The 26,078-nt window shown below is 41.5% G+C and overlaps 1 protein-coding gene across 1 annotated transcript in view; it reads left to right on the forward strand.

The window, feature by feature from the left end:
- Nucleotides 1–4,263: 4,263 nt before the first annotated feature.
- The window catches only part of LOC136719370 (ribonuclease inhibitor-like), a 59,241-nt gene continuing 37,426 nt past the window's right edge, over nt 4,264–26,078 (forward strand). The window contains exons 1-3 of the mRNA XM_066697291.1: nt 4,264–4,301; nt 4,828–5,001; nt 7,425–7,598. Coding sequence (XP_066553388.1) covers nt 4,264–4,301; nt 4,828–5,001; nt 7,425–7,598 — 386 coding nt within the window. The remainder of the gene's footprint in view (nt 4,302–4,827; nt 5,002–7,424; nt 7,599–26,078) is intronic.

Raw genomic sequence — 26,078 nt, forward strand, 5'->3', positions numbered from 1 at the left:
GACATTTGAATAGCCTTCAGTACAACTAACTAGTAACATTCTTAAAAGAGATAAAGAACGAAAACACAATTTTAATAACGACATTAAGTAAATGAAACTAAACCACACTTATTTAACTTAAGAAATACAGTATATAACCGACATTTAACTGAGCACAGCTCTCTTTGCTAGTTAGATAACTCGCCACGGTCAAACAGAAGCCTTATAGTAGTAACCTTCTTACAGAAATAAAGAATGCACCCCATGATGTTAAGAAAAAAATAAATTAAAAAATACTAAAGTAACTTTAGACATATTAAATATGTATCATTCAAAATTTAATTATTGAGATTTAACAGATTAGTAATTGTAAGAATAAGTAGCATCTTAATGGTTACCTTGAATTCAGGGCAACACAGTTAATGAACGGGCAGGGCTATTAAGCCAGTTTGAACATTATTCAAAATACAACACTAGTGATCATCTGGAGTGTTACACAAATTGGGGGACAGGATTTCTCAGCCTTTAAGGGGGTTGAACCACCGTCACACGTCCCACAGCATAGGACACTGACTCTCGTACCCCGTCATCTGTCTGCATCACCCCTGAAATGAAAAGTACAGCCTCAACCACATCAGTTTTTCTGGTCTGTCAAGAAGTATGGTGCCATGTGTATCGCCTTTTAACAGCATGTTTAATAAAATCTTATTGATTTGTTGTTTTATTCAGCACATGTATTTTAAATCATATGAACACAGTTTTTATACTGGTGGACATATTTGGCTTTTGGGCCCGATGTACAAGCAAGTTTTAAGCGGGATTTGACTTATCAGTAAAATACAGGCTAAAGACAAAGGTTCATTTTAACAAAGATCAAGATTTTATTTTATTTTATTGTTTTGGATTTATTCAACCTTAATCAAATGCATTATTATAAATCACGATGCTGAATACAAACAGGGAGCCTATAACAAATACTCAGGGGCAATCTGCTTTAGATTAGTATGTAATTTCAAATAACTAGACCAAATACCTCAAACACATCAGAAATAACTGTTTACAAAGACTTTCCGTCTTTATGGCATTAGTCGGCTGAAAAAGGTTTTCAAAGTAAGATAAAAGAAACAAATGTGTAACTTTAATTTTTTATATATATATCTGACTCATTACATAAGTTTGAATTACTATTTATTTATTTGTTTTCTTTACAGTCTTCTTTCTGGTTGAGCATCCTGAAAAGAACTGCACATTCATATCAGATCAGGGGTTTGATATGAGAGAGCTGTGAACTCAGCGATCGGTAATAAGCAGGCCCCTAGCCTGTGATTGATGCTTATTACCGATCGCAGCTCTCTCATATCAAACCCCTGATCATGTAATGAGTCAGAGTTTTCACAGTCATGTTTCGTGACTTTTTAACACACAGACACCGTTAGATCCCTTCCACCTGGGCTGTGGTCACCCGCTATTCAGTTTTCTTATTTGAACGACACAAATGTGTTGTTGTTTCTAAGCATTTATTAGGTCTCTGTTTTAGGGCCTCAACTTAGTTTTCTTTATTGTCACAAATGAGTAAAATGTTGTTGTTTTTTATATTTAAAGTTACACATTTGTTTCTTTTATCTTACTTTGAAAACCTTTTTCAGCCGACTAATGCCATAAAGACGGAAAGTCTTTGTAAACAGTTATTTCTGATGTGTTTGAGGTATTTGGTCTAGTTATTTGAAATTACATACTAATCTAAAGCAGATTGCGTATTTGTTATAGGCTCCCTGTTTGTATTCAGCATCGTGATTTATAATAATGCATTTGATTAAGGTTGAATAAATCCAAAACAATAAAATAAAATAAAATCTTGATCTTTGTTAAAATGAACCTTTGTCTTTAGCCTGTATTTTACTGATAAGTCAAATCCCGCTTAAAACTTGCTTGTACATCGGGCCCAAAAGCCAAATATGTCCACCAGTATAAAAACTGTGTTCATATGATTTAAAATACATGTGCTGAATAAAACAACAAATCAATAAGATTTTATTAAACATGCTGTTAAAAAGCGATACACATGGCACCATACTTCTTGACAGACCAGAAAAACTGATGTGGTTGAGGCTGTACTTTTCATTTCAGGGGTGATGCAGACAGATGACAGGGTACAAGAGTCAGTGTCCTATGCTGTGGGACGTGTGACGGTGGTTCAACCCCCTTAAAGCCTGAGAAATTCTGTCCCCCAAAATACATACGAGATCGGACCTATATGACCTATGTAGGCCTACATAGTATTTAAATGGAGGGCGGTATAGATCCATCTAAAACAACAAAAAAACAAAACAAAATGGAAGACTAAAAAGATTAAAGACGTTTAAACAAAACAACTAAGAACACAAAAGAAAAAAAAGCCATAAGGTTAAACTCCCCCCTTCCCCCGCCCCCGAATTTTCCCTAAGCTCTTATAAAAAAGTTGCTACCAGCAAAAACCAGAAAAAAAAATAGGGAATGTACAGTCTCAATGCAACAACTATACACAAAGTACTGAGACCAAACAGGGGTCAGCAGTATGACAGCGGCAAAACACAGCAGCAAAAAATAACACTCCAGCTCCACGCTCCATAAAGTATTCCACCAAACCAAAAACAAATATGCCGAGTAGACTACACCAAACAAACTCAGCCGTCCTCTTCCTAGGCAAAGAACCCTGCTTGTGATGATCATGTAAGAGAATGATATGCTTGGTTTTTCAGTCAATCTAAATAAATAGTTGAACTGAAAACTCATAGGTCAATTGGTTTCTCTTTTAAGATTCTTTTTAGAGGGAAGATGCGGTCAAGTCACAGATGTGCAATAATCATTTATTTATGACAAAAATAGGAAACTAATATCATTCAATTATATTACTGAAAACGATAGTTCTTGCAGTGTGGCACCGTGAAAGAGAGCCCACGACGTGGCTTGTCCCCTCGTTGAGTGCGCTGAGATGTGTTCAGGCATGGGGACATTAGCAATCTCGTAGGTGAGCCGGATCGCGTCCGCCACCCAGTGCGCCAGTCGCTGTTTTGAAACCACCCGCCCTCTGGTGGTGGAACCGTAGCAGACAAACAGCTGGTCGGATTTGCGGCTCTGCGCAGTCCTCCGCATATAGCACCTCAAAGCCCGGACAGGGCAGAGTGTGTGTAGTCTGCGGTCCTCATCCAATTCGTGTGGAGGGGGATGGAAAGACTCCAGGACAATAGGTTGATTTATTTGAAATGCTGAGACGACCTTGGGCAGGAAGGCCGGGTTCGTCCTGAGAGTGACTGTTGTTGCTTCCCGAGAAGATGAGACAGGCTTTATCCACAGATAAGGCGTGAATTTCACTAATTCTCCTAGCCAACGTTATCGCTACAAGAAAAGCTACCTTGAGCGAGAAGAAGTGGAGCTGGGCTCAAAGGGAGCACCGCTCAGTCCTTTCAGCACTAATTCCAAGTCCCAGGCTGAAATTGTGTCCTTTATCGGTGGTCTCAAGTGTTTTGCCCCTTTCAAAAACTGGTTTGCCAGGAAGTGCGATCCTGGGGAGACATTGTCAATTTTATCGTGACATGCGGAGATAGCAGCCAGATAAACTTTCAACGTGGATGCAGATTTTCCATCTTCAAGCAACTGTTGCAGGAAGCACAGGATTGTTGATATGGGGCACGACACAGGATCCACATTCCTCTCTATACACCAGTTCTGAAAAACTGACCACTTGTAAGTATATTGGGCCCTGTTGGAGGGGGCCCTGGCCGATTGCAGCGTTTCCACAACATTCGCAGGCAGCCCTAGAGACATCAGACAGTGCCTTTCAGGGGCCAGACCCACAACTGCAGCTGTGCTGGGTTGGGGTGCCACAGCAGTCCCTCTGCTTGAGTCAGTAAGTCCCATCGAAGCGGGAGCTGCCACGGGTCTGCGTGTGTGTGTGTGTTCCTCTGCCTGAAGCCTGGAGTCTGCACACCCGACAGTCGTCCAGGTAGTTCAGGATCCTTATGCCCTTTGTCCTGAGGGGGGCCAAGGCTGTGTCTATGCACTTTGAAAAGGTGCGGGGAGCCAGAGAGGCCGAACAGCAGCACATTGAACTTGTACGCCTGGCCCTGGAAGTCGAAGCGCAGGTATTTCTTGTGCGCCGGGAGGATGGGGACGTGGAAGTAGGCATCCCTGAGGTCTATTGACATGAACCAGTTGCCCGGCTGGATGGACTGGAGGATACGCTGTACAGTCAACATGCGGAATGGTCTTTTCTTCAGAAACATGTTGAGGCCCCTCAGATCAAGAATGGGCCTGAAGCCTCCATCCTTCTTTGGCACCAGGAAGTACCCCGAGTAGAAGCCTGCTCGAGAGTCCTCTGCGGCCACTAGTCATATCGCTCGGGGGGGCAGAGTGGAATTGGAGGGCGTATCCGTGGGTCATAGTCGTGCAGGCTTGCCATTGGTCGAGTCCAGTCAGTCTGTTGTGGGGGGGGGGGGGGGGTTGGCAATGGCGGCCACGCCCCTTCAGGGACGCTCCTGCAGCAAAAAATAACACTCCAGCGCCACGCTCCAAAAAGTATTCCACCAAACCAAAAACAAAAAACAAATATGCCGAGTAGACTACACCAAACAAACTCAGCCGTCCTCTTCCTAGGCAAAGAACCCTGCTTGCGACAATCACATTGGAAAACAAGGCAAGCACTGCTACCAAAAAACACCAGCCTTCAGCCCATTTGGGAAAACACATTCAGCATACTTCCAAAACATAGTCCTGCAAAGCACCACAGTCCCGAACAGCTTAACTATCATTAACTATCATTAATGTACTGGGAAAAAGAAACATAATGATTGTGTCTTCTCCTTTCTACAGCCTGTCAGTGTGTGAAATCACAGAGCGAAGCGGTGCAGTCCTGGCCTCTGCTCTCAGTTCAAACCCTTCATCACTGAAAGAGCTGGATCTGACCGGCAATCACCTAGGGGACACAGGAGTGAAAAAGCTCTCTGCTGTACATGAGGATCCCAGCTGTAAACAAGAGAAACTGTGGTAAGTAAAGGATGTGTGACTGTGTGAATATTCAGTGACTGATAAGGAGAGACTGTGTTTTGTATGAGGAACTCTTTGCACGTATGATTGAAAGTTCAATATATTGTAGGTGCTGATCAACACTAGTAATTCTCACAATCTCTAGGATTCTCTAAGTCAAAACTGTGCAATACTGATTTATTTCAGAGATTTAATGTGGAACTAATATAATGTGATTGAAATATTAAACTTCTGTTAAGTTACAGAAAAGGGATAGATAATACACTATTCTTCTCTGCTCGTCAGACACATGAGTCAGTCTCTTTATACATCCACCCAATAAATCACAACATTTACCATACATTCTATTACTATACATTGGATGGCATCAATAAACGCCATGTCTCAGCTGAAAAGTTTCTCAGCTTTGCACTAAGTAGCCATAGCAGAGGGTTGGCTGTGTGGGGGGGGATCAGGGTTCATGTATTGACATATTGCAGAATTAATTGTGTGGTTGTGCTGTTGTGTGCAAACTAAATTAACCTTTATAAACAGTTTAATACATCAAATTAACCAAGACTCTGTATTAGGCACTGACTACAGCTGTGGTGCTTCATCCTAGCTATTCTCAGAGCACTAAACTTTCCAACAGCAAGGCGCTCAAGCAAAATTTGGTCTCTAGGTCTGGACCATGGCAGGTCTTGTGGCCATTTTACGGAGTTACAGTTCATGTAAGGAAATCAATCAATTTAAATACATTCATTAGGCCCTAATCTAGCGTGAAATTGGCCTGCTGACTGCAGGAATGTCCACCAGAACTGCAGTCAGGACAAGACCCAAATGAGGAGGAAGAGCACACAGATGAACTTCCCTGAGAGACTTTCTGGCAGTTTGTGCAGAAATTCTTTGGTTGTGCAAACCCAAAGTTTCATCAGCAATCCGGGTGGCTGGTCTCAGACGATTCCGCAGGTGAAGAATCAGGATGTGGAGGTCCTGGCTAGCGTGGTGACACGTAGTCAGCGGTTGTGAGGCCAGTTGGATGTACTGCATCTACAGTTTAAGGTGCACCACACTCTACAATATCACTTAGTGATTTCTTTTAAACCGTCACTCTTAAATGTATTTTGTTTCATGTATTTGAATATAACTGTTTAGCAGAGCCATGTACTTCATTCACTGCTATACTCAATAACTGTTATGAAAAACAAAACAAACATAAACTTAGCTTATCAGAATTCCACAAAAAGTTTGAGTTACATAGCTCCAATTGTAGGGAGGAACCACTGACATTCCCTTTGATGGTGCCACTGAAATCCCCAGGGTCTCAAAAGGAGGAGCCAGTGACTCTTCAACAGCCCGAGCCAGAGGAAGAACATGTGGCTCCACCAGAGTTGGAATTAGAGGAAGAAATTCTCCTACAAGAAATTAGCGAAGAGGAGGAAGACTAGCCAGCAGTGCCAGAGCCGGTGGCGGTGCTAGAGCAATAACGGAAGGAACAGTTATTTCTCAAGAGACCCCCAATGATGAAGATGACAAGAACGAGGTAGAAGTGCCAGAGCTGGAGTGGGAGGAAGAAGAATTCCTCCCAGTGATTGGAGAGGAGGACATGGAGCTTCCTGAATATCCAGGCACAGGCTCACCAGAGGACCCAGAAAAGGCACCACCAGAACAGGAGAGCCTTATGCAATTGCCATGGTGGGGGGCAGTCTTCTACTTCCTTTCCCTCCACCCCTGCTTGCCTGTTCTGCACTGCCTTGCTCCCCTGGGTCCCTCCATCCTTGGATCCCGGAGAATCCAGGATGTGTAAGCCAGGATCACCAGGTCTCTGCGGCTGAGGCTGGGCTGCTGGCTGGGGTCAGAGCCCATTCTGAGATTCAAGCAGCACAGAACACAGACTTGCATATTGTCATGAAGGGAGCTGAGTACTAGCAGCAAATTATTTTTGGGCGCATTCCGGCACATTATTTGTGGATAAATAATATGAGTGCTTTATAAATTACAACTGTGGTCTGTGGCCCGGCCATTCATGGTACATTCCTCATTTGTGGATAGATATATCACCTGCTGATTGGCATCTCTTCAGGCAGCTGTCAGCGGATTTACAACCTCATATGTCTTCTTTGATCATGAGATGCAGTGGGGGTATAAGAGTGTCAAGCTGGTGCTGAGCTGGCAGTGGTCCCATCTACTTAAGATGGCTTACTATCAAGATGTCTATATCCCCTGAAAACTATGAACTTTAGAGAGAACACAGCAATATTTATGCATTTTATGGCCTGCTAGAAACCTTATATAAATTCTGATTCATTAAACCAACAAAACATATTGGTTGCTGTAGTGCTCTTCTATGTGGAGTTTCCAGATTTGTTTGTACAACAAGAAGCACATTACTCTAGTTAAAGATATATAAATACATAACATGTTTGGTCTCCTTCTCCCTACAGGCTGCCAGACTGTAGATTCTCAGATCAAGGCTGTTCTGCCCTGGCCTCAGCTCTATGTTCAAACCCCTCAACTCCGACAGAGCTGTATCTGAGCTGTAGTCACCAAGGGGACACAGGAGTGACAAAGCTCTCTGCTGTATTGAAGGATCCCAGCTGCAAGTTAGATAAACTGCAGTAAGTAGAGGATGTGTGATTGCAGGGCCGGCCCTCCCATTAGGCAAGATTAGGCAGCAACAAGATTGTCTGCCACCCTCCGGCGCCCCTGATGAACACCGTCAGCCCCCCCTGCTAATGTTGTGTAACTGTCTCCACAACATGGCTAAGTTTCAGAACACATTTGCAGAGAACCTCCTGGTGAATAATGCAATGCAGAAAATGTATTTTCTGCTCTGGGTTAGTTTCTGTCACTTGGTCTTGTATCCGTTTTTATAACCCAACATTTTTGCCTGTCAAGTTTGGACACCCATTCTGCCAACTCAGTCCAAGTTTTGAGACACACTCATTAACTTTGTCCAGTAAATCCTTGCCTGTAGTTATGTTTGTCATTGACTGCACTGACACAAGTTCTTCAGTCAAAGTAAAATCTATAGTAATGCCTCATGAAAATCAACAGCTTTAACGTCACAGCTATTGTCAAGGGCCAGAGAAAAATAAGAAAAATTGTTTACCCTACCTTTCAACTGTTGTTCCAAGTTCTCAGAGATTTCTTCAACATGTTGCGTCACAGTACGCAAGTTTTTCAAAAAGCGCTTTCTTGTCAAGGCAGCAGATTCAACCAAACATTCCTTGATGAATTCTCCCTCTGAGAATGGCTTGCTGTTTTTTTGCAATTTTGTGAGCAACTACATAGCTTGTTCTGGTAATTCCATCTTGAGCTGAATAAAGTCTTGTGAATGAAGCTTTGTTCCTTTTGCATTTGTGAAACCATCTCGTGCGATTGTCTACCTTTCTCTTCCGAAGACATGCTCTCATATTTCGCTGCATGTTTAGTCTCAAAGTGACGTTTCAAGTTGTACTCTTTGGGTAATGTGGAAGAAACTTAGTCTTCAATCAGGTTGGAGCACTTGTTGCAATGCCTTTATTACTTGCAGCGTGGAGTGGAACAGTGAATCAAGAAGATCCCAAAGTTGCTCTGATTCCATGCTAAAAGCCAGAGCTTATACACAGAAAACAAAGATCTGGTTACTATTAATAAGTCATTACTATGTTATCTTAAAAGCTTGCTAAGCAGAATATATTATTAGAGGACAGAGTCTATGGGTCAATACAAGGATTGAGGAGCAGACACTCAAATCATACCGTTTGTCATCTTCTCCAAGATGCTCATCGAAAATAACAAACAGGGGTCAAACTACCACCCCGTTCACACTTATTAGGCCGGACCTGGGCCGCCTTAAATTTAGTCCGGCTTTTTTTAGAGACCCCGTTCACATTTGCGGTTTTAGGTGGCCTAAGTGCGTTCACATATGCGGGCAAAAAGGTGGCCTACACGAAATGCATGGCGGGAATAATCAAATCTGCTCAAACAAACCAGTGACGCATGACATTAGGTCTGCTTACAGGTGTATACGATGTATGTATAGTCACAACTTATTAATATTGATGTAAATATACAGGCTATTGATCGGTTCTATATTTTCTTTGAAAGTAATGTTAACCCTTTGCAGCCGAAGCTTTCTAATATAATTTAAAAATGTGCTGGTTCAATGGGGAATCGAATTTATATATTTCCCTTTTCAAATGTCTATCTTCGGTTCTGCAAGTCTAAAAGTGCTGTTTTACAAAAGCGAAGCACCTTTATTAGGACATCCACATTAAATCACAAAAAATCGTATGTATTAGTATGCAATCGTATGCATTGAAATAAGCCTCTGTGATGTGTCTATAGTTATATCCTAAGACAGCAGCACTGCACACTTCTTCGGTTTCTGTTTTAACTTTATCTTCCATCCACATTGAAAACAGTGCTTTAATTTCTGCATCGTCCCAGTTGTTTCCTCCAACGCCGGCATTTGTGATTGTACTGCTCAGCTCAATATAATCGCATTTCGGATTGGATAGTAAACAGCTGGTCTCCTTTTAAAATGCATTGATTTGAATGGAAACCTGCTTTGGTTAAATTTATATCGTTTTAATGCAAAATTCGGATAATTAATAAAGTTACCTGGTCCCGTTCACAATTTCACAATGCAATTTTCACATGTAAAATGCATACTGTTAAATGTCAGACTTCAATCATACTTAGTACAAGAAAAAAACAATAGCAAGTTTATCAGCTACACACTTTTATTTTAATCAACCGAGTAGACTGTTTACATAATTATAAGTCATTACTTAGCCTAGACTTTTTTAATATATATAAAGATGTAAGCTAGCGAAATGTAACAGTACATTTAAGGCTATAGATTGATATGACATTCAAACAATACAGAAACAATACTGTGTGTCCTGCAGCGGTGTAGCTGTTTCAGTGCCTGTGTTTATTCTGTGTTTATTCCGCGTCTCTCTGACTCAGACACGCAGTCTCTGGGGGCGTGGCTTGAGTTGCGTCACACGCTGAAGCTTTCCACCCGGCCCAGGGCCCGGAGCGTTCGCATTCTCATTTAGGCCGGTGTTCTGACAAACTGAGCTACTTTGTCAGAATGAGCTGCCTAGCGAAAGTACGCGTGCGCAGTGAACACGCCCATAAATGTGTTGGTAATAATTATGAACATTTAAAATGATTTTGGCTGTGTTATTTCATAGTGACCAATTTGCTATTTACACATAGATGACAGGATGAGCTACATAGGGTTTGAAAGGCTCTAATACAGTATTAGTGTTGAAAAACAGAGGGAAGCCCATTCTGACGGGTCCCTTCTGTCCAACAGGATGAGCTGCCTCGTATTTCAAGTGTTAAAATACAGTAATAGTGTTGAAAAACAGCTGGTAGCCCATTCAGACAGGTCCTTTATGTCTGACAGGATGAGCTGCTTAATATTTTCAGTTGGGGCAGCTCATTCCAGCCAGTAGCCCATTGTTTTCAGAGACTGGGCAGCCCATCCTGATAGGGAAGCGCAGTTTGTCAGAACACCGGCATTAGGCCGCCTCAAAAGATTTAGGCCGGATCAAAAAGCGGGACTAGTATGACCCTGTTCACATATGAGTTAGGCCGGCCAAATCTCAAGTGTGAACGGGGTTTACCTTCTGGCCTGGCTGTTGACTTGACCTTATCTTTCTTAAGTATACATGAAGTTAACCATTTGTGAGGGGAATTTTTAACTTTACTTCCACAATACTACTACAATTTCTTTGCAAACTAAGCACACAGCTTTTCCTGCAACATCAGTAAAATAAGTATTTTGATGTCCATTATTTTTTAAACACTCTGTGTTCTGTGTGAATAGTGAATAAATCCAATGGTGAACAAAGATTAACTTGCATAAGGAAGGGGGAGCTTGGTACTGATCTGCTCTGCTCCATGTCTGTGATGTGATTCCTACAGAGATCAGGCAGTGAGCTGACAAGTCTTCAGTGACACAGTGGACAATTTGAAAATTCATCAGTCTTTAAAATTAGCACTCCAGAACACAATGAAGTAAACACACACACAATCATAATTACGTTTTTGGTTTTATTCAAAAGCCATTGATAAATATTTTAAATCACTTGTTAAAGGAAAATCAACCATTGTTTTGAATCTGCACTTGTGACTAATGTAGAACTACATGGAGATTTATTTATGGTGAAAGCAGTAACCGAAAGATGTATTGAGTTTATTGAGTGCAATCTATCTCATGCAGGATGTGTGTCACCATGTAAGATGAATGGCATCAGTAGTGTGACATCATTGCAATTTAACATCTTATCAACAACATTTGGACTTTTCCACATTTCGTTGTAGTAGATAGTAGGGTTTTTTGGGCGTGGCCTATTTTGTTATGACATATGCCCTAAGCTTATTAATATTCCTACGTCATAATTGGGGGGCGTGATTTTAGGTAGAGTTATTTCCTTAATTATTCCTACGTCATATCCGTCAGAAAGTGTACACCCATAAAACCCTGAACAACAAGGCCACCCATAAATACCCCCACCCCTCTGAAGGCAACGCCCCGAAACTCTCCTCTCTATTTAAGAACCCGCGCTGCTTTTAGGGAATACCTCTTTAATTCTCAGCATCTGAAACATCCCGCTTCTTCAACATGTCCAGCGACATCAACATGAAACCCCGCAAGAAACAATCCCGGGCAAGGGTTCCTGTACTCACCAATTTGAAGATTGAACGCTCCTGGGTGTTGTTCTGGGGGGCTCGACGGGGTTACCGCTTTAAAAGGGACCCCAGCTATGTTGGAGTGGAGCTTTTTGCTTTGGGAGAGAAGGAGGGTACGTTGGAACCTTTTGAGACGGTAATTGAATACTCTTATGAGGACTGGTTGAAGGTGATGGCCTGGAGAGATCTGGGGCTTGTGGATAAGACTCTAGAAGGCTTGCAAGAGGGTCCAAGAGAATGCGAAACGGAGTCTCTGACTCAGGGTTTTGAAAGGTGTGAATGGGAAAGCTTGCAGAACTACGGTAGAGTGGTGAAGAGTCTATCTCTAACTACAGAACGTAAGGTTTTGTTTAACAGTACCCTGATTACAAACCCTATTGAAGGGGGTGTGGATGATCCAGAAAAACAGGTTACTGAAATTATGTTTGACGCTGTGGACTGGCCGTTCTTGAAAGAGGTCATAACCTGTATAAATGACGGTTTTGACATCTTGACCAAATGTTCGCAACTGGATTCGGTTAGAAGGAGAATATGCTGGATTATGGATTATATATCCCCCTTGAAGGACGACGACAATGATAAAACAGACGACGTGTGGGGTTTTGGAGGGGAGTCTGATGGCTCAGGGGCTACTCTCTTCTAAGAGGACGGTGTGTCATGACGTAGTGAAGAGATAGGATAAAAGGCGCAACAATTCATTCATGGTTTAAAATTAAAGAGAATGTCTTACCCGAAAGCTGCGGACGTCGACAGGCTCTACAGGCCTCTTCAAACCCGGGATCTCCCCTGGTTCTATTCCCCAGATTTTGTATACACTCCAGAACCCTCTGACTGCGGTTACCCTCCAAGACCTCAGACCCCGGTCCCTCAGGACGAAACAACATGCGGTGCGATGGATGTCCTAATGACTCTCGGTGATCCCCAGCCTCTGGAGCTCATGGAGGGCCTCGATTTTGCCGAACTGTCTACCGTCTGTGCGTCTCAGGAGGGGTTCAGTCCAATGGATGTAGAAACACCACACAAACCACCAGGCGACCCAATGAGCATCGGACTGTCCCGGGGGCGTGATGAAGACGCAGGATTTATGCCCGGGGTATGTGACCAAGTAAGCAGAGTGGTTAAAAGCACCCTGGTGTATATTCTGAGTGCTCTCATCGACCGAGCTCTGAAAGAAGTCTGTCGGGGGTGTGAAGTGAATCACCCCAGTCAGTTGAGACACAGTTGTTTGTTTGAACCAGACCGTTACTATTTCCTGTTCTATTTCAACGTGTTTTACAGAAGACTGAACAAACCGTGGCTGAAACCGGCACTAATCAAGGCGCTGTCTTACTCCCACATACATGTCACTGCGGGACAAGTCCAGAAAATCATAGATGAGCTTTTGCTGGAGCTGAAAAAGGAGCCGTTTATAATAGAGAAACTTGGTCAGCTGCTCAATGACCTGGATGAGCCGAGTAGAAAAACCACTGGCAAGCTAAAAGCTTATTTCTTCCGTAAAGAAGTTAAAGCTGGGGACAGCGACGAAGAATTCGACATCTACGCCACTGATTCAGACTCTGACCTGAACTAAGGGACTTTGAACATGGGGAATGTGCTGGACTGCTTCTGCAACTGGTTCTGTCATCAACACTCTGCAGCTAACCTGAGAGCGCTATTACACCATGTGCTTGACAGAAAAGTAGCCAACGCGAGCCTTTTCTCTACAGATTTAACCATCGATGAGGATCAACTTTCAAACCTGGAAAAGTTAATGGCTGCTGTAACAAAGACCGGGGGGGTACAAACACTGGGATGAAGCGCTCAAAGGGGGCCAAGAATGATATTAGGCCATTTCATCAACATCTGTATGACCTTTTACTGAGCATGTTTAATACACCTCTGTTTACTTTTAAAATAGGCCATATTGTTGTTTTATTTAAATATGTAACTGAGGTGTGTGCCTACAAGATAAAGAAACAGGTATTTGTTGATATAGATCAAGTAACCAATCATCTGATTTCTTTTTGTCTGGACCATAGAAAAAATTGTTGTGTATGTTATACTTTTCTCAAATGTCTAAAAAGGGGTATCTGCTCTCCTGAAGTTGAATAAAAAACCTTGTATAAAAACTTTGCGCATAGTGTGGGTCTGTGTTGTTATTTGACAGAATGACTCGGCAAGCTCCCCAAATGCAGGAACTATACTACAACCCAGCCAAGATTGGGGGTTTGGCGGGTAAGAAGGGTTTTCAAAGAGGACTCGCTGAGGCCGGAGTGAAGGTTAATGATGTGGTTGTTTCAGAATGGTTTCGGGAACAAGATGCCTATACCTTACATAAACCTCTCAGGATTAACTTTAAAAGAAACCGCGTATATGCAACTGACATAGAATGGCAAATGGATCTAGTCGATATGTCAAATTTATCAAAACATAACAATGGTCAAAAATGTATGTTGATGTGTATCGATGTGTTATCAAAATATGCCTGGGCTCGCATTCTACATAATAAAACAGGTCGGGCGGTGACAAGGGCCTTTGAGGATATATTGTCCCAGGGTCGATGTCCTAAAAAACTGCAGACTGATAAAGGAAAAGAGTTTCTCAACAGAGAATTTCAGAATCTACTGAAGAGACACAAAATACATAATTTCACCACCGGTAATGAGCTTAAGGCATCGGTAGTGGAGAGGTTTAACCGCACCATAAAGACCAAAATGTGGAGATATTTTACAGCGGTCAACACGTTCAAGTATTTTGATAAAGTTCAGGATTTTATCGATGCTTACAACCAAGGGTATCACACCAGTATTAAAATGAAGCCTATAGATGTTGATCAAAGTAATTATTTTAAGGTCTATAAAAATGTATACGGACCATTTATTAAGAAGGGAAAAACGACTTATAAGTTCAACATCGGTGATGTGGTTCGCATTTCAAAGCTAAGGAGTACTTTTGCCAAAGGTTATGAACAAACATTTTCTGACGAATATTTTACAGTTACCGAACAGGTGGCTAGAGACCCCCCCGTGTACCGGTTAAAAGACTATGACGGGGAGGATATAGAAGGACCGTTTTACGAAGCCGAGTTACAAAAAATTATTGTGAGTAAAGACAGTGTATACAGAGTTGAAAAGATATTAGCTGAAAAAACCCAGAACCGGAAAAAATATGTGTTGGTGAAATGGCTTGGATGGCCTGAAAAGTTCAATAGTTGGGTCCCGGAACAACAGGTTTGCGATATTCAATCCTTATAACAACATGCCCGCGGGTGTGTTGGGGGCATTACTTTCGATACTCAAGATGGAATCAGGAGGCTTCTACGTGACTCTACCCAGTAACGCCTCTCTCGATATATATCCTAAAAATGAAATATCCAGTTACATGGTACAATTTGGAAAATCTATAGATCTAAGGGGGTCGTCGGAAGTGGGGTTGGCGGAAATACAGTATCCTTACACTTGGGCTGTTTTACAAGATAAGGATGCCACCTTCGCCATTTTTGATGATGTTAAAAAGAGTCAATGGACATTCACGATACAAGGAGGTTATTATGACAATGTGGATAAAATATTAGATGAGATGCATAAACAGTTCTCAGAAGGCACCCCCAACATCAAGCTATATTACAACCCTATTAAAAACAGAGTGTACAAGGTGTCAAAACCAGGTATTAGCATTCAAACCAGCGGCCAACTGGGGCGTATATTAGGGTTCTATTCTGACACAGAGAGCAGGTTCTCAGAAGTGGTGGCCCCCTTCCCGGCTGACATCAGGGGCGGCTTTTACACTCTTTATGTGTATACGGATATCATATCCCACCAGAGGGTCGGGGATAGTTATGTCCCCCTTTTGAGAAATGTACTTATTAAAGGTAAAAGCAATGACATGGTCACAATTACTTATGACAAGCCACAATACGTACCAGTCTCAAAGACCCACTTTGACAACATCACGATCGAAGTAAAATCGGATCAGAATATCAACGTACCCATCCGCTTCGGTAAAGTTATTGTCAAACTACATTTTCGACCCCTGAAACAGTGTGTACACTATTAAAATGGCTACCTCGAGGGGTTATGTAGATCCTAGCGCCTATGTGGATTATTACAAGACGCAAGCCGGGATTGGCTTGCCCGGTTTTGTAGGAGCCCCCACAATGTATGGTGCCGGTCTAGGAGGGCTCTTTCGTGGTCTCTTTAGAATGGCCATACCCCTGCTTAAGAGAGGCTTTGCTATAGCCAGACCCCACTTGAAATCAGCGGCTAAAAACATTGTTAGTGACGTGTTCACCAATGTTATGAACCAGGCAGCTAACCATGAGCATCAGGAGGGTTCGGGTCTCATGGTAATGGCGAGGAGGGGGGGTAAAAGAAGAAACAGCATGTGTCCACCAGGGCGACGAAGATCCGTGGCTAACAAAAAACGAAGAATCGCTCATTCTCCAACATACCGTGGAAACACTCGGAGAAGGAAGCAGCACAAGAAAAAACCTGCAAAAAGAAAGTCTCAAAGAAAGACAAATAGAGCCTCAGGATACATCTTTTAAACATGTCTTTTGTCCACAGTCTATCGGAAGAATGCGTCAAATCAGAACTGGATCTGTTTACTGATGAGGATGGCGATGCAATCGAGAAGACGGCCAACGCTGGGGTCATCACTTACCCGGTGCCCACCATGTTTTCACAGGTGGATGTGACCCTGGGAGATCGGCTCATTTGTCAAAGCAGCAATACTTACCCCTATAGAGCCATGATGGAGTGTATCCTTAATTATAGTGAGGAGACCCTAAGCAAACAGTTCAGCCCCGGCCTTTTCTTCAAAGACACCCCGGAAGCTATGGACGACAAGGATCCAGAGGGACTCAATAAGGGTTTGCAAAAAAGAACGGCCTTTTCAACAGAAGGGCGGACCTTTGAGCTAATGGGGCATATCCATGCAGACGTATTTTTCCAAGAAAAACTCATGCTCAACGGGGTAGACATTAAAATTAAAATGATCCGTAGTAAAAGTGCTTTTTGTCTGATGACCCCTGATACTGAAAAATATAAACTGACCATATTATCGGCCTCGCTGTTTGTGGAAAAAGTGTCCGTCTCCCCGGCGGTTAAACTAGGACATGCGGCAAACGCCAAGTACCCGATCGAAAGAGTCTATATAAAAGTCCACAGTATCCCCGCAGGGACACGGGTGATGAACCAGGAAAATCTGTTTCTAGGACAGCTCCCAAAACAGGTTATTATAGGTCTCGTGGATAATGTTGCATTTACCGGGGTTTACAACAAGAACCCCTTTCACTTTAAACATTATAACGCGGAATTTATAGCGTTGTACGTCGATGGTGTGCAGGTTCCATCCAGACCTTTTCAACCTGAAAACGGCAATGCGGTTCGTGAATATTACAGTCTAGTACTGGCTACGGGTCGCCATCTCAAGGATCAACCTCTGCTGATCGATCGCCGGGAATACTGCAGCGGTTACACCCTGTACGGTTTCAACCTGACCCCTGACGAAGAGTGTGGACAACATTTTTCACTGATGAAGACGGGCAATATGCGTTTGGAGATGCGTTTCAAGCAGCCTCTACCACGCACTGTAAATATGGTCGTGTACGCTGTGTTTGACAACATTATTGAGGTGAATCAGAGGAGAAACGTTCTGTATGATTATTATTAAAATGAACACCAGAGAGCTCAACCACATCATGAATGCCCTGGCCGGCTCACGGAAACTGTTTCAAGGAGTCTACGCCTGCGACCAGCTGCCTAAATTTAAGATCAAGAATTTACCTGCAATGTACATAATCAACACACACCCTAAAAATATGCCCGGAGAACATTGGCTGGCTATTTATCTAAGGGAGGACCACCGTGTTGAATTTTTTGATTCCTACGGAAACCCCCCGGATTTCAGACCTTTCCCTCTGAAGATCAATAACTTTCTGCTCAACAACTGTCAAGAAACCATTTACAGCGGTCGTCAAGTACAAAGTCTTCAGACCTTCACTTGTGGTCAACACTGTGTGTTTTTCTTATATCATAGATCTAAAGGAAGGTCATACCCCGATATTATGGCCTTGTACAGTGAGGATTTAGGCCAAAATGATAAAAAAGTGGCAGAGTTTGTCAGGACACTGTGGACCCCCCCTTATAACACAATGACTTACGACCCTAGCCAGCCATGTATACAGATGGGGTGTTCTTGTGAGGATTTTAAAAGATGTCATGCGTGTTAAGGTGAAAAAATAATGAAAACAGCCTTTGAATCAATAGTTTTGTTTTTATTCAACACAATTCTTATACAAAGCAGGGGTTATGTTATAAATAAATGTACAACATTTGAAAATAAAAAAAATAAAATAATTGTCACAATTTAAAAGTTCTGCAAAATTAAAACGCTGAATCATTTCAAAAGTGTTATAGGCCGGTCTATCTATAATCACGGGCTCACTGGAACTCTTGGACACATCATCATTTTGAACAAAGCCTTCACCCCCTACATTCTCACAGAGCATGTCCTCCACAGCCTTATCAGTCTCAGAACCCTCCACATTCCGAACACCCCCACCGCTGACATCTACAAAACCCCCTTTTTGAGGAGGCTCATTTAAAGCCTGTAAAAGTCCTTCAAAGATATCCAACCGGTTAATGTCAAGATCCTCCTCTATAGTGACGGCTGCTTCTGCCGCCATCCTGTGTTCTAATTGACTCAAATCATTTATAATAGGGGCAGAATTTGGTCGGGGTAGCTCCTCCAAAGCCTCCACCATTTCAAACAAATCGGGGTGAACTAGGGGGTGAACCTCTATAGGCGCTACCGGTGGGAGGGGGTTATTTAGATCATTGACCATCTGTAACAGGTCGGGGTTCACCGGTAAGTCTGTTAATTCACATTCTATCGGTGGTAATTGGGGGTTATTTAAATCATTTATCATTTGTAATAGTTCCAGGTTCATTGGGACATCAGAGGAGTTCACAACAGGGCCGGGGATGTTCTCTCGGGAAGGTCTTTTTGGGGCCCTAGCTTGTTCATAATCCTTTAGTTCGTGAATTCTTTTACCAAGTCAGGACATTTTTTTATTTATTTTTTATTTTTCCAACAACCCACAATAGTAAGGCGTGTTGTGTCTATTAAAACATTAAATACGGTACAATTCGTTAGTAAGGGTATTAATAAGGGTGTTTTGGCTCTCTATCACCAGGTTTTGCCCCACTAACACAAGTCTTTGATTTTGTAACAAAGTATGTAGAAACTCATGCCGACCTTCAGGAAGTAGCTCCGGGGGCTGGTGGCCTGGCTCAGCTTCAAAGGATGGTCGCTCCGGTAAATCTCGGTCGAAGGAGGCAGGGAGCGAGCGTATATTCACGGACGGAGACCATGAAGGCCTTTGCGGTGACACCCTGGCCAAGCGCAGGGTACTGTTCCGCGTTTCTATAGCCAAGAAACGGGTCTGGGTGGGACGATGTTGAAACCAGGCCGTCGTTGGGTGGTGTGTCAGCCCTGACTGACGGCGACCCCTGAGGTTGTTGGATGGCTGTATTTGTTCCACCCGACAATGCGGCGGGCTGAATCTGGGGTGTTGAATTACCCCCAGAAGGCTGTGGCCTGAGTAGATGTTGGGGGGTCTCCAAGACCACCGTGGGGGATCCTCTTGGTGATCTCACCGGGGTAGATGTTTGATCCCACTTAGACGGGGTAATTGTCCTCAATAGCTCATCCACAGAATGACTATCCCAAGAGTCTTGGGAAGAATAAAAATATATGTTACATTTACATCTTTAAATGGCGAAAGAAATCAAACTTAAAACAACATGTCCAGGACATTCAAAACCTTTAGCTTTTTTAGACCTTTGAAAATAGCCTTAGACATTCACTACAACGCCTTATTATTTACAGACAATATATTTATTAGGACTTGATAATAAATGTAAAACAGAGAAGCCGCTGTAAATAAACTGTTTCTTAAATGTTTCTTTAAAAACTGTAATATTGTTAATAAAACACTTTTATACACACACACACACAACAACATTTCATTTTTAAACGAACCTTCGAAGTGTAAACGCTTCCTGATCCCGGGACTTCCTGTTTCACAAACGTTTTCACGATCTGTTTAAATATTAAATACAATGAACACCTTCAAGCCTTTTCCTACAACCACTTTAAAACAGAAGTATAATAGCGGGAGATAAGCCAAACAACTTACTAAACCCTTTCGGACGGCTTAACTTCCTAACCAGACGGTACGGCAATCGGTCATTTCTAAACACGTTTCCCAGAAACAAGCCTAGACCTGTCCGGACTTCTAAAGATCTTTCCCAGAACCCCCCGCCCTACAGGAAACAGGCACACATCGCTTAAATATTAGCCCTCAACGGGCAAACAAAGCCCTTTTAAAAACATTAAAGTTTGAAAGATCTTACTTACCTCCACAGAATAATCGTTTCTTATGTTTTTCGGCTGGTTTAGCTTTTTGCACCGCTGTGAAGGTAAGAGACATGTTTAACCTTTAACCACACCGCTTTATAAAAAGCTTTAACCTCTTATTTACAGACTGCAGATATATACTCACAGCTATCAGATACTGGGGCTGACGGCCTTTCAGATTCTTGAAAGGTTACAGTTCTCGAAGGTAAAACGAAACAAGCCCTCGATGTGGAAGGCCTTTCGTTGTCTCGAACCACGTTTCTTAATACTGTTAGAAAGGATAATTTTTTAAAATTAACAAAACTGGACTCAAACATCTTACAGAAACGTTATACAAACAAACGGGGGTTTAGTTCTTACCCGGTCGGCAGACAGCCTGTCTAGGAACAACCACTTCTCTTGGTCGATCCTCGGAGACATTAATCACAGGCCTTTCGATAGTTTCTGTGTAATTAAAGAGACCGGCATTAATATATATTAAAACTTTTTCATAACTCTAATGAGCCGCTTCAAAACCACACACACCCATACATAAGAACCCATGAGCGCAAACACAAAAATCTTACCGTCGTTGTTCCAGATGATCTCCTCAGCGTTGGGAATTAACTCCTGTTGACTGGCTGAAAAATAATTTTACAGAACTTAAAACAGATGCTATAGCCTTATTTACAATACATGCACACAACACGCTCTGAGTCAATGAAAATAATCCGAAGACTTACCTAAAAACTCGTTTAAATCGAAGTCGCTGATGTTGTTTCTGGACATTGTTGATCTTTAGTCTTAAATCGAAAGGTCAGTATGAGTCTGTCGAGCTGAAGACCAGACCTTCATACTTATACTGATGGCCACATGCCGGATCTGCTTGTAAGGCATTGTTCTGGTCTGGCCTTTGTGCCGCCCTGTTACCAATTAACATATCAAAACCAACCAATAAAATGACACTGCATCAAATTTCAAATAGAAACCAAGATGGAGACGATCTCTCTCCTCTCTACTCTAAACTTTTATTAGAACCTTTTGGTCTCTCAAAAAAACATTTTTAAGCATCTAGACCTATAGTCAACAACCACTAAGAATATTTCAGGCCTTTATAAGCGCTAAAAAACAACCTGAGCCAAGAAAATAACTATAAAGATCTAAAATAACTAGTGCTTTTACAGTGATTTTTTTTTTTTTAATATCAATGCTTTGTTTGGTATTAAACAAGTCACAAACTACTCAGAACAGCATTTATCCCCGCAAAACAGATATTTGGGTTTATTTTACAATGCTTATAAATTATATAGGTTAAAAGTATTCTGAATGTTTTGATACCACACGCCATACCTACTGTTGTCTGAGCCCACCCCCGCCCCCCATGGTGTGAGTGATTTAGCCTTGAGTGTTGTGATCTATTTAGCATTGAGTGATCAGTTGTTTTTATTTTTTAAACGATTCCTTATCATCAGGGATTGAGACCGCTAAAATACCTTAAAAGCATATCCTTATCTTAAGTCTAACTCTTATGAGCTTTAAGACCCTAGAATGTATTTAAGTAAAACGAATGAACACATTATGTGAGAGATAAAATATAACCACAGCTTTTTTTTTTTTTTTACAAAAACAATTAACCTATACACACAAACACCCACACACACACACTCTTTTTTAATTTTATTTTTAATTAAATTTGAGGGGAGAGACAGAGCCAGATACAGTGTGGATAACATAAGTACCCTATGCAAAACAGGCATTGTTAGGACCTAGGACCATTACAGACAACAGAACTTGTTGATCTTATAAAATGATTGGGCGAGAGAGAGAGACAGACAGAGACAGAGACAGTGTGGATAACATAAGTACCCTATGCAAAACAGGCATTGTTAGGACCTGGGACCATTACAGACAACAGAACTTGTTGATCTTATAAAATGATTGGGCGAGAGAGAGAGAGAGAGACAGACAGAGACAGAGACAGTGTGAATATGATAAACACACTATTCAAAACTGACATTGTTAAGACCTAAGACCATTACAGACAACAGAACTTGTTGATCTTATAACGGTTTAGATTTACTAAACCATTACATGTATATTTAAAAAAGACCCCCAACCACTACAGGAAGAGCCGACCCATTCACACTCTACAGTTGACCAACAAGAACAACAAGAACAACAGGTTATGGGCGGCCTTGTTGTTCAGGGTTTTATGGGTGTACACTTTCTGACGGATATGACGTAGGAATAATTAAGGAAATAACTCTACCTAAAATCACGCCCCCCAATTATGACGTAGGAATATTACTAAGCTTAGGGCATACATCATAACAAAATAGGCCACGCCCAAAAAACCCTACTATCTACTCGTTGTGTTACAACATTAATTCAGAATGGATTTAATCAAGAGTTTTTGCCACTGATCAACACAGAAAATGTCCATAATGTCAAAGTGAAAAATATTATCTGGAAATTGTTCTACATTAATTACAAATACAAAACAGAAAATGTACAATCCCAGATGTCTGAAAAAGAACATGACTTCCAAAGCTGCAAGATTGCTTGTGTGCTTATGGTTCTGGTACAAGAGGGAGTGTGCCTCTGCACTGTGCAAGATAAGGCAGAAGGGGGTGGGCTTGTCTGAGTGACAGTGCACAAGGAGCCTATTGAAAGCTTTGTTTGTTACTTTCCATTGTGCAGGCAATGTCCTATGCAAGCTGAAACTGACAGATTTATTCAGATTCAGTTGTTGTAATCCATCTCATGCAGGATGTGTGTCACCATGTAAGATGAATGGCATCAGTAGTATGACATCATTGTGTTGTGCTCAGCTGTCCGCTCTTCTGTGTGGAGCCTCTGGATTTGTTTGTGCAACAAAAAGCCATGACTATAGTTCATTTGCTTGGAAAAATAAATACATAACAAATATGTCTCTTTCTTTCTACAGGGTGTAGAACCCCTCAACTCTGACAGAGCTGGATCTGAGTTCCAATCACCCAGGGGACACAGGGGTGACAAAGCTCTCTGTTGTACTAGAGGATCCCAGCTGTAAACTAGAGAAACTGCTGTAAGTAGAGGATGTGTGACTGTATAAATCTCCAGTCACTGACGAGGAGATACTGGGCTCAATATTCAAACTTCGCGTAATTTCTGTGCAAAATGAGTGCCGCACAAGAAAAATTCGACTTTTCCAAAAAAGGAGAGATATTCAAACATGGCGCAAATCTTTGCGCGACATTGGAAGATAGCATTGTTATCCTGTGTCGCGCCTCGCAAACCCGCCTGCAACACTCCACAGTGTGCTATTATCCCCACTGTTTGAACAAAGTTTTTATTCAGTCTAATTAAGGCTTTCAGGCAATTCAAATTGGATTGTGCTATGCGCATGTTTAATGTCAGCCCGGAACACATGTGCATCTCATGTTACCAATTACAGAGTCATTACCATATGTTAATATACCACGGCATTAAAGGAACAGGACTCTACAGGTGGATGAATGGATGCAGTGTGCTGTTATTTGTACACACACACACACACACACACGCACTCACGCACGCACACACACACACACACATATATCATTAGAAATCACATCTGGCATCAGTCCACACTGGACACATCCCGAATGCACACCTCTATGCCATTGGCAAACAACGAGGCTCATACATGTTGTATTGCGGTACAAACAATATTGTGGACGTAGTAGTAATAAATATTACCCCATACCCATAATTGTCTGTGTGTATCGTATTATATAAACGGCTGCTGCTGTTTGTCCGAAACAGGTGTGTAGCACCTACTGCAGTGCTGTGTAGCTGCCATATGCTTTTTTCATTTCCATAACTAAGCTTGTTTTTATCTTTTGAAAATACATTAATTAAACTGCACAAAGGGATGATTTGTTTATTTATTTTACTTAAGTGTTGTAATTTAATTCAGTGCATATTAGTATGTCCTATTATTATTATTATTATTATTTTTTTTTTATTATTATTATTTATTATTATTATTATTATTATTATTATTATTATTATTATTATTATTATTATTATTATATTTCCTACATTTAGTTTGGTTGAATTTGATTAATGATCCACTCTAACTGGATATTAATGAGTTAATTTTCCTTGCATTGTCATATATTTGCTAGGAGTTAACGATCCCATGTTATTGAAATGCAATTCTAATTAAGAATGTGTAAAAACCTTATTAATCGTTTAATTTAGCAGACACCTTTATCCAGGGTGACTTACATTTGTACCCATTTATATAGTTGGGTATTTTACTGGAGCAATTTAAGTAAAGTACCTTGCTCAAGGGTACAACAGCATTGCCCCACCCAGGGTTTGAACCCTAAACCTTCCAATTACATGTCCAAAGCCCTAACCACTAAAACCACATGAGGAACCTCACCATCAGGGAATCAAACCCCAGTCTCCCACTATAAAGCCTAATGTACTTACATTTTCAGTGATTAACACTAGTACAATGATCTGTCAAAGTTGATGAAGCCAAGTTGATAGCACACAAATTACAGCCGCTGTACACCAATCAAAATGACAGCTTCACATGTCAGCCACATCATGACATTCCATCATGTGGACAAGTTAGGAAATTGCATTCTGCATCTTGAATGACACAATACAATTACACATTAACTAACACATGCATTTAAACTACAAATGCCTGCTAAAATCTGAAACCTACTGATACAGCTTGGAAGCCTTAAACGTTGCATGCAACTTCTAGTTATTATTATTATTATTATTATTATTATTATTATTATTATTATTTCTTAGCAGACACCCTTATCCACGTTAATTTACAAAACATAAGAGCATTATAAAAGTGCAATAGAGTGTAAAATTACAGATCAAAACAATACAAATTACAAGTTCAAAATTACATAAGTGCAAAAGAAAATATACAGTTAATACAAGTCCTACATCCTAGATTTGTGAGCTAATAATTGTAGACAAGATATAGTCATAGTCATAATATGACTGGAGAGAATGGAGAGAGTAGTAGGAGTGTTTTGGAGAGAGGAGGTAGAGTGATATTTAGAAGGAGATTTATTGTAGTACTGGGAGAGTTTTGTTTGTTGTTTCTTTTATTCTGTATACTGTTTCCTGTTATTAGTGGAAACTTACTTTTTGTTTTTGTTTGTTTTATTTTGTTTTGCTTCCTTGTTGGTGAACACTTGCAGTATTGTCTGATGTTCACTATATATATATATATATATATACACTCACCTAAAAGATTATTAGGAACACCTGTTCAATTTCTCATTAATGCAATTATCTAACCAACCAATCGCATGGCAGTTGCTTCAATGCATTTAGGGGTGTGGTCCTGGTCAAGACAATCTCCTGAACTCCAAACTGAATGTCTGAATGGGAAAGAAAGGTGATTTAAGCAATTTTGAGCGTGGCATGGTTGTTGGTGCCAGACGGGCCGGTCTGAGTATTTCACAATCTGCTCAGTTACTGGGATTTTCACGCACAACCATTTCTAGGGTTTACAAAGAATGGTGTGAAAAGGGAAAAATATCCAGTAAGCGGCAGTCCTGTGGGCGAAAATGCCTTGTTGATGCTAGAGGTCAGAGGAGAATGGGCCGACTGATTCAAGCTGATAGAAGAGCAACTTTGACTGAAATAACCACTCGTTACAACCGAGGTATGCAGCAAAGCATTTGTGAAGCCACAACACGTACAACCTTGAGGCGGATGGGCTACAACAGCAGAAGACCCCACCGGGTACCACTCATCTCCACTACAAATAGGAAAAAGAGGCTACAATTTGCACAAGCTCACCAAAATTGGACAGTTGAAGACTGGAAAAATGTTGCCTGGTCTGATGAGTCTCGATTTCTGTTGAGACATTCAGATGGTAGAGTCAGAATTTGGCGTAAACAGAATGAGAACATGGATCCATCATGCCTTGTTACCACTGTGCAGGCTGGTGGTGGTGGTGTAATGGTGTGGGGGATGTTTTCTTGGCACACTTTATGCCCCTTAGT

Source organism: Amia ocellicauda, chromosome 23 (genome assembly GCF_036373705.1).
Source record: "Amia ocellicauda isolate fAmiCal2 chromosome 23, fAmiCal2.hap1, whole genome shotgun sequence".
NCBI lineage: Eukaryota > Metazoa > Chordata > Actinopteri > Amiiformes > Amiidae > Amia > Amia ocellicauda.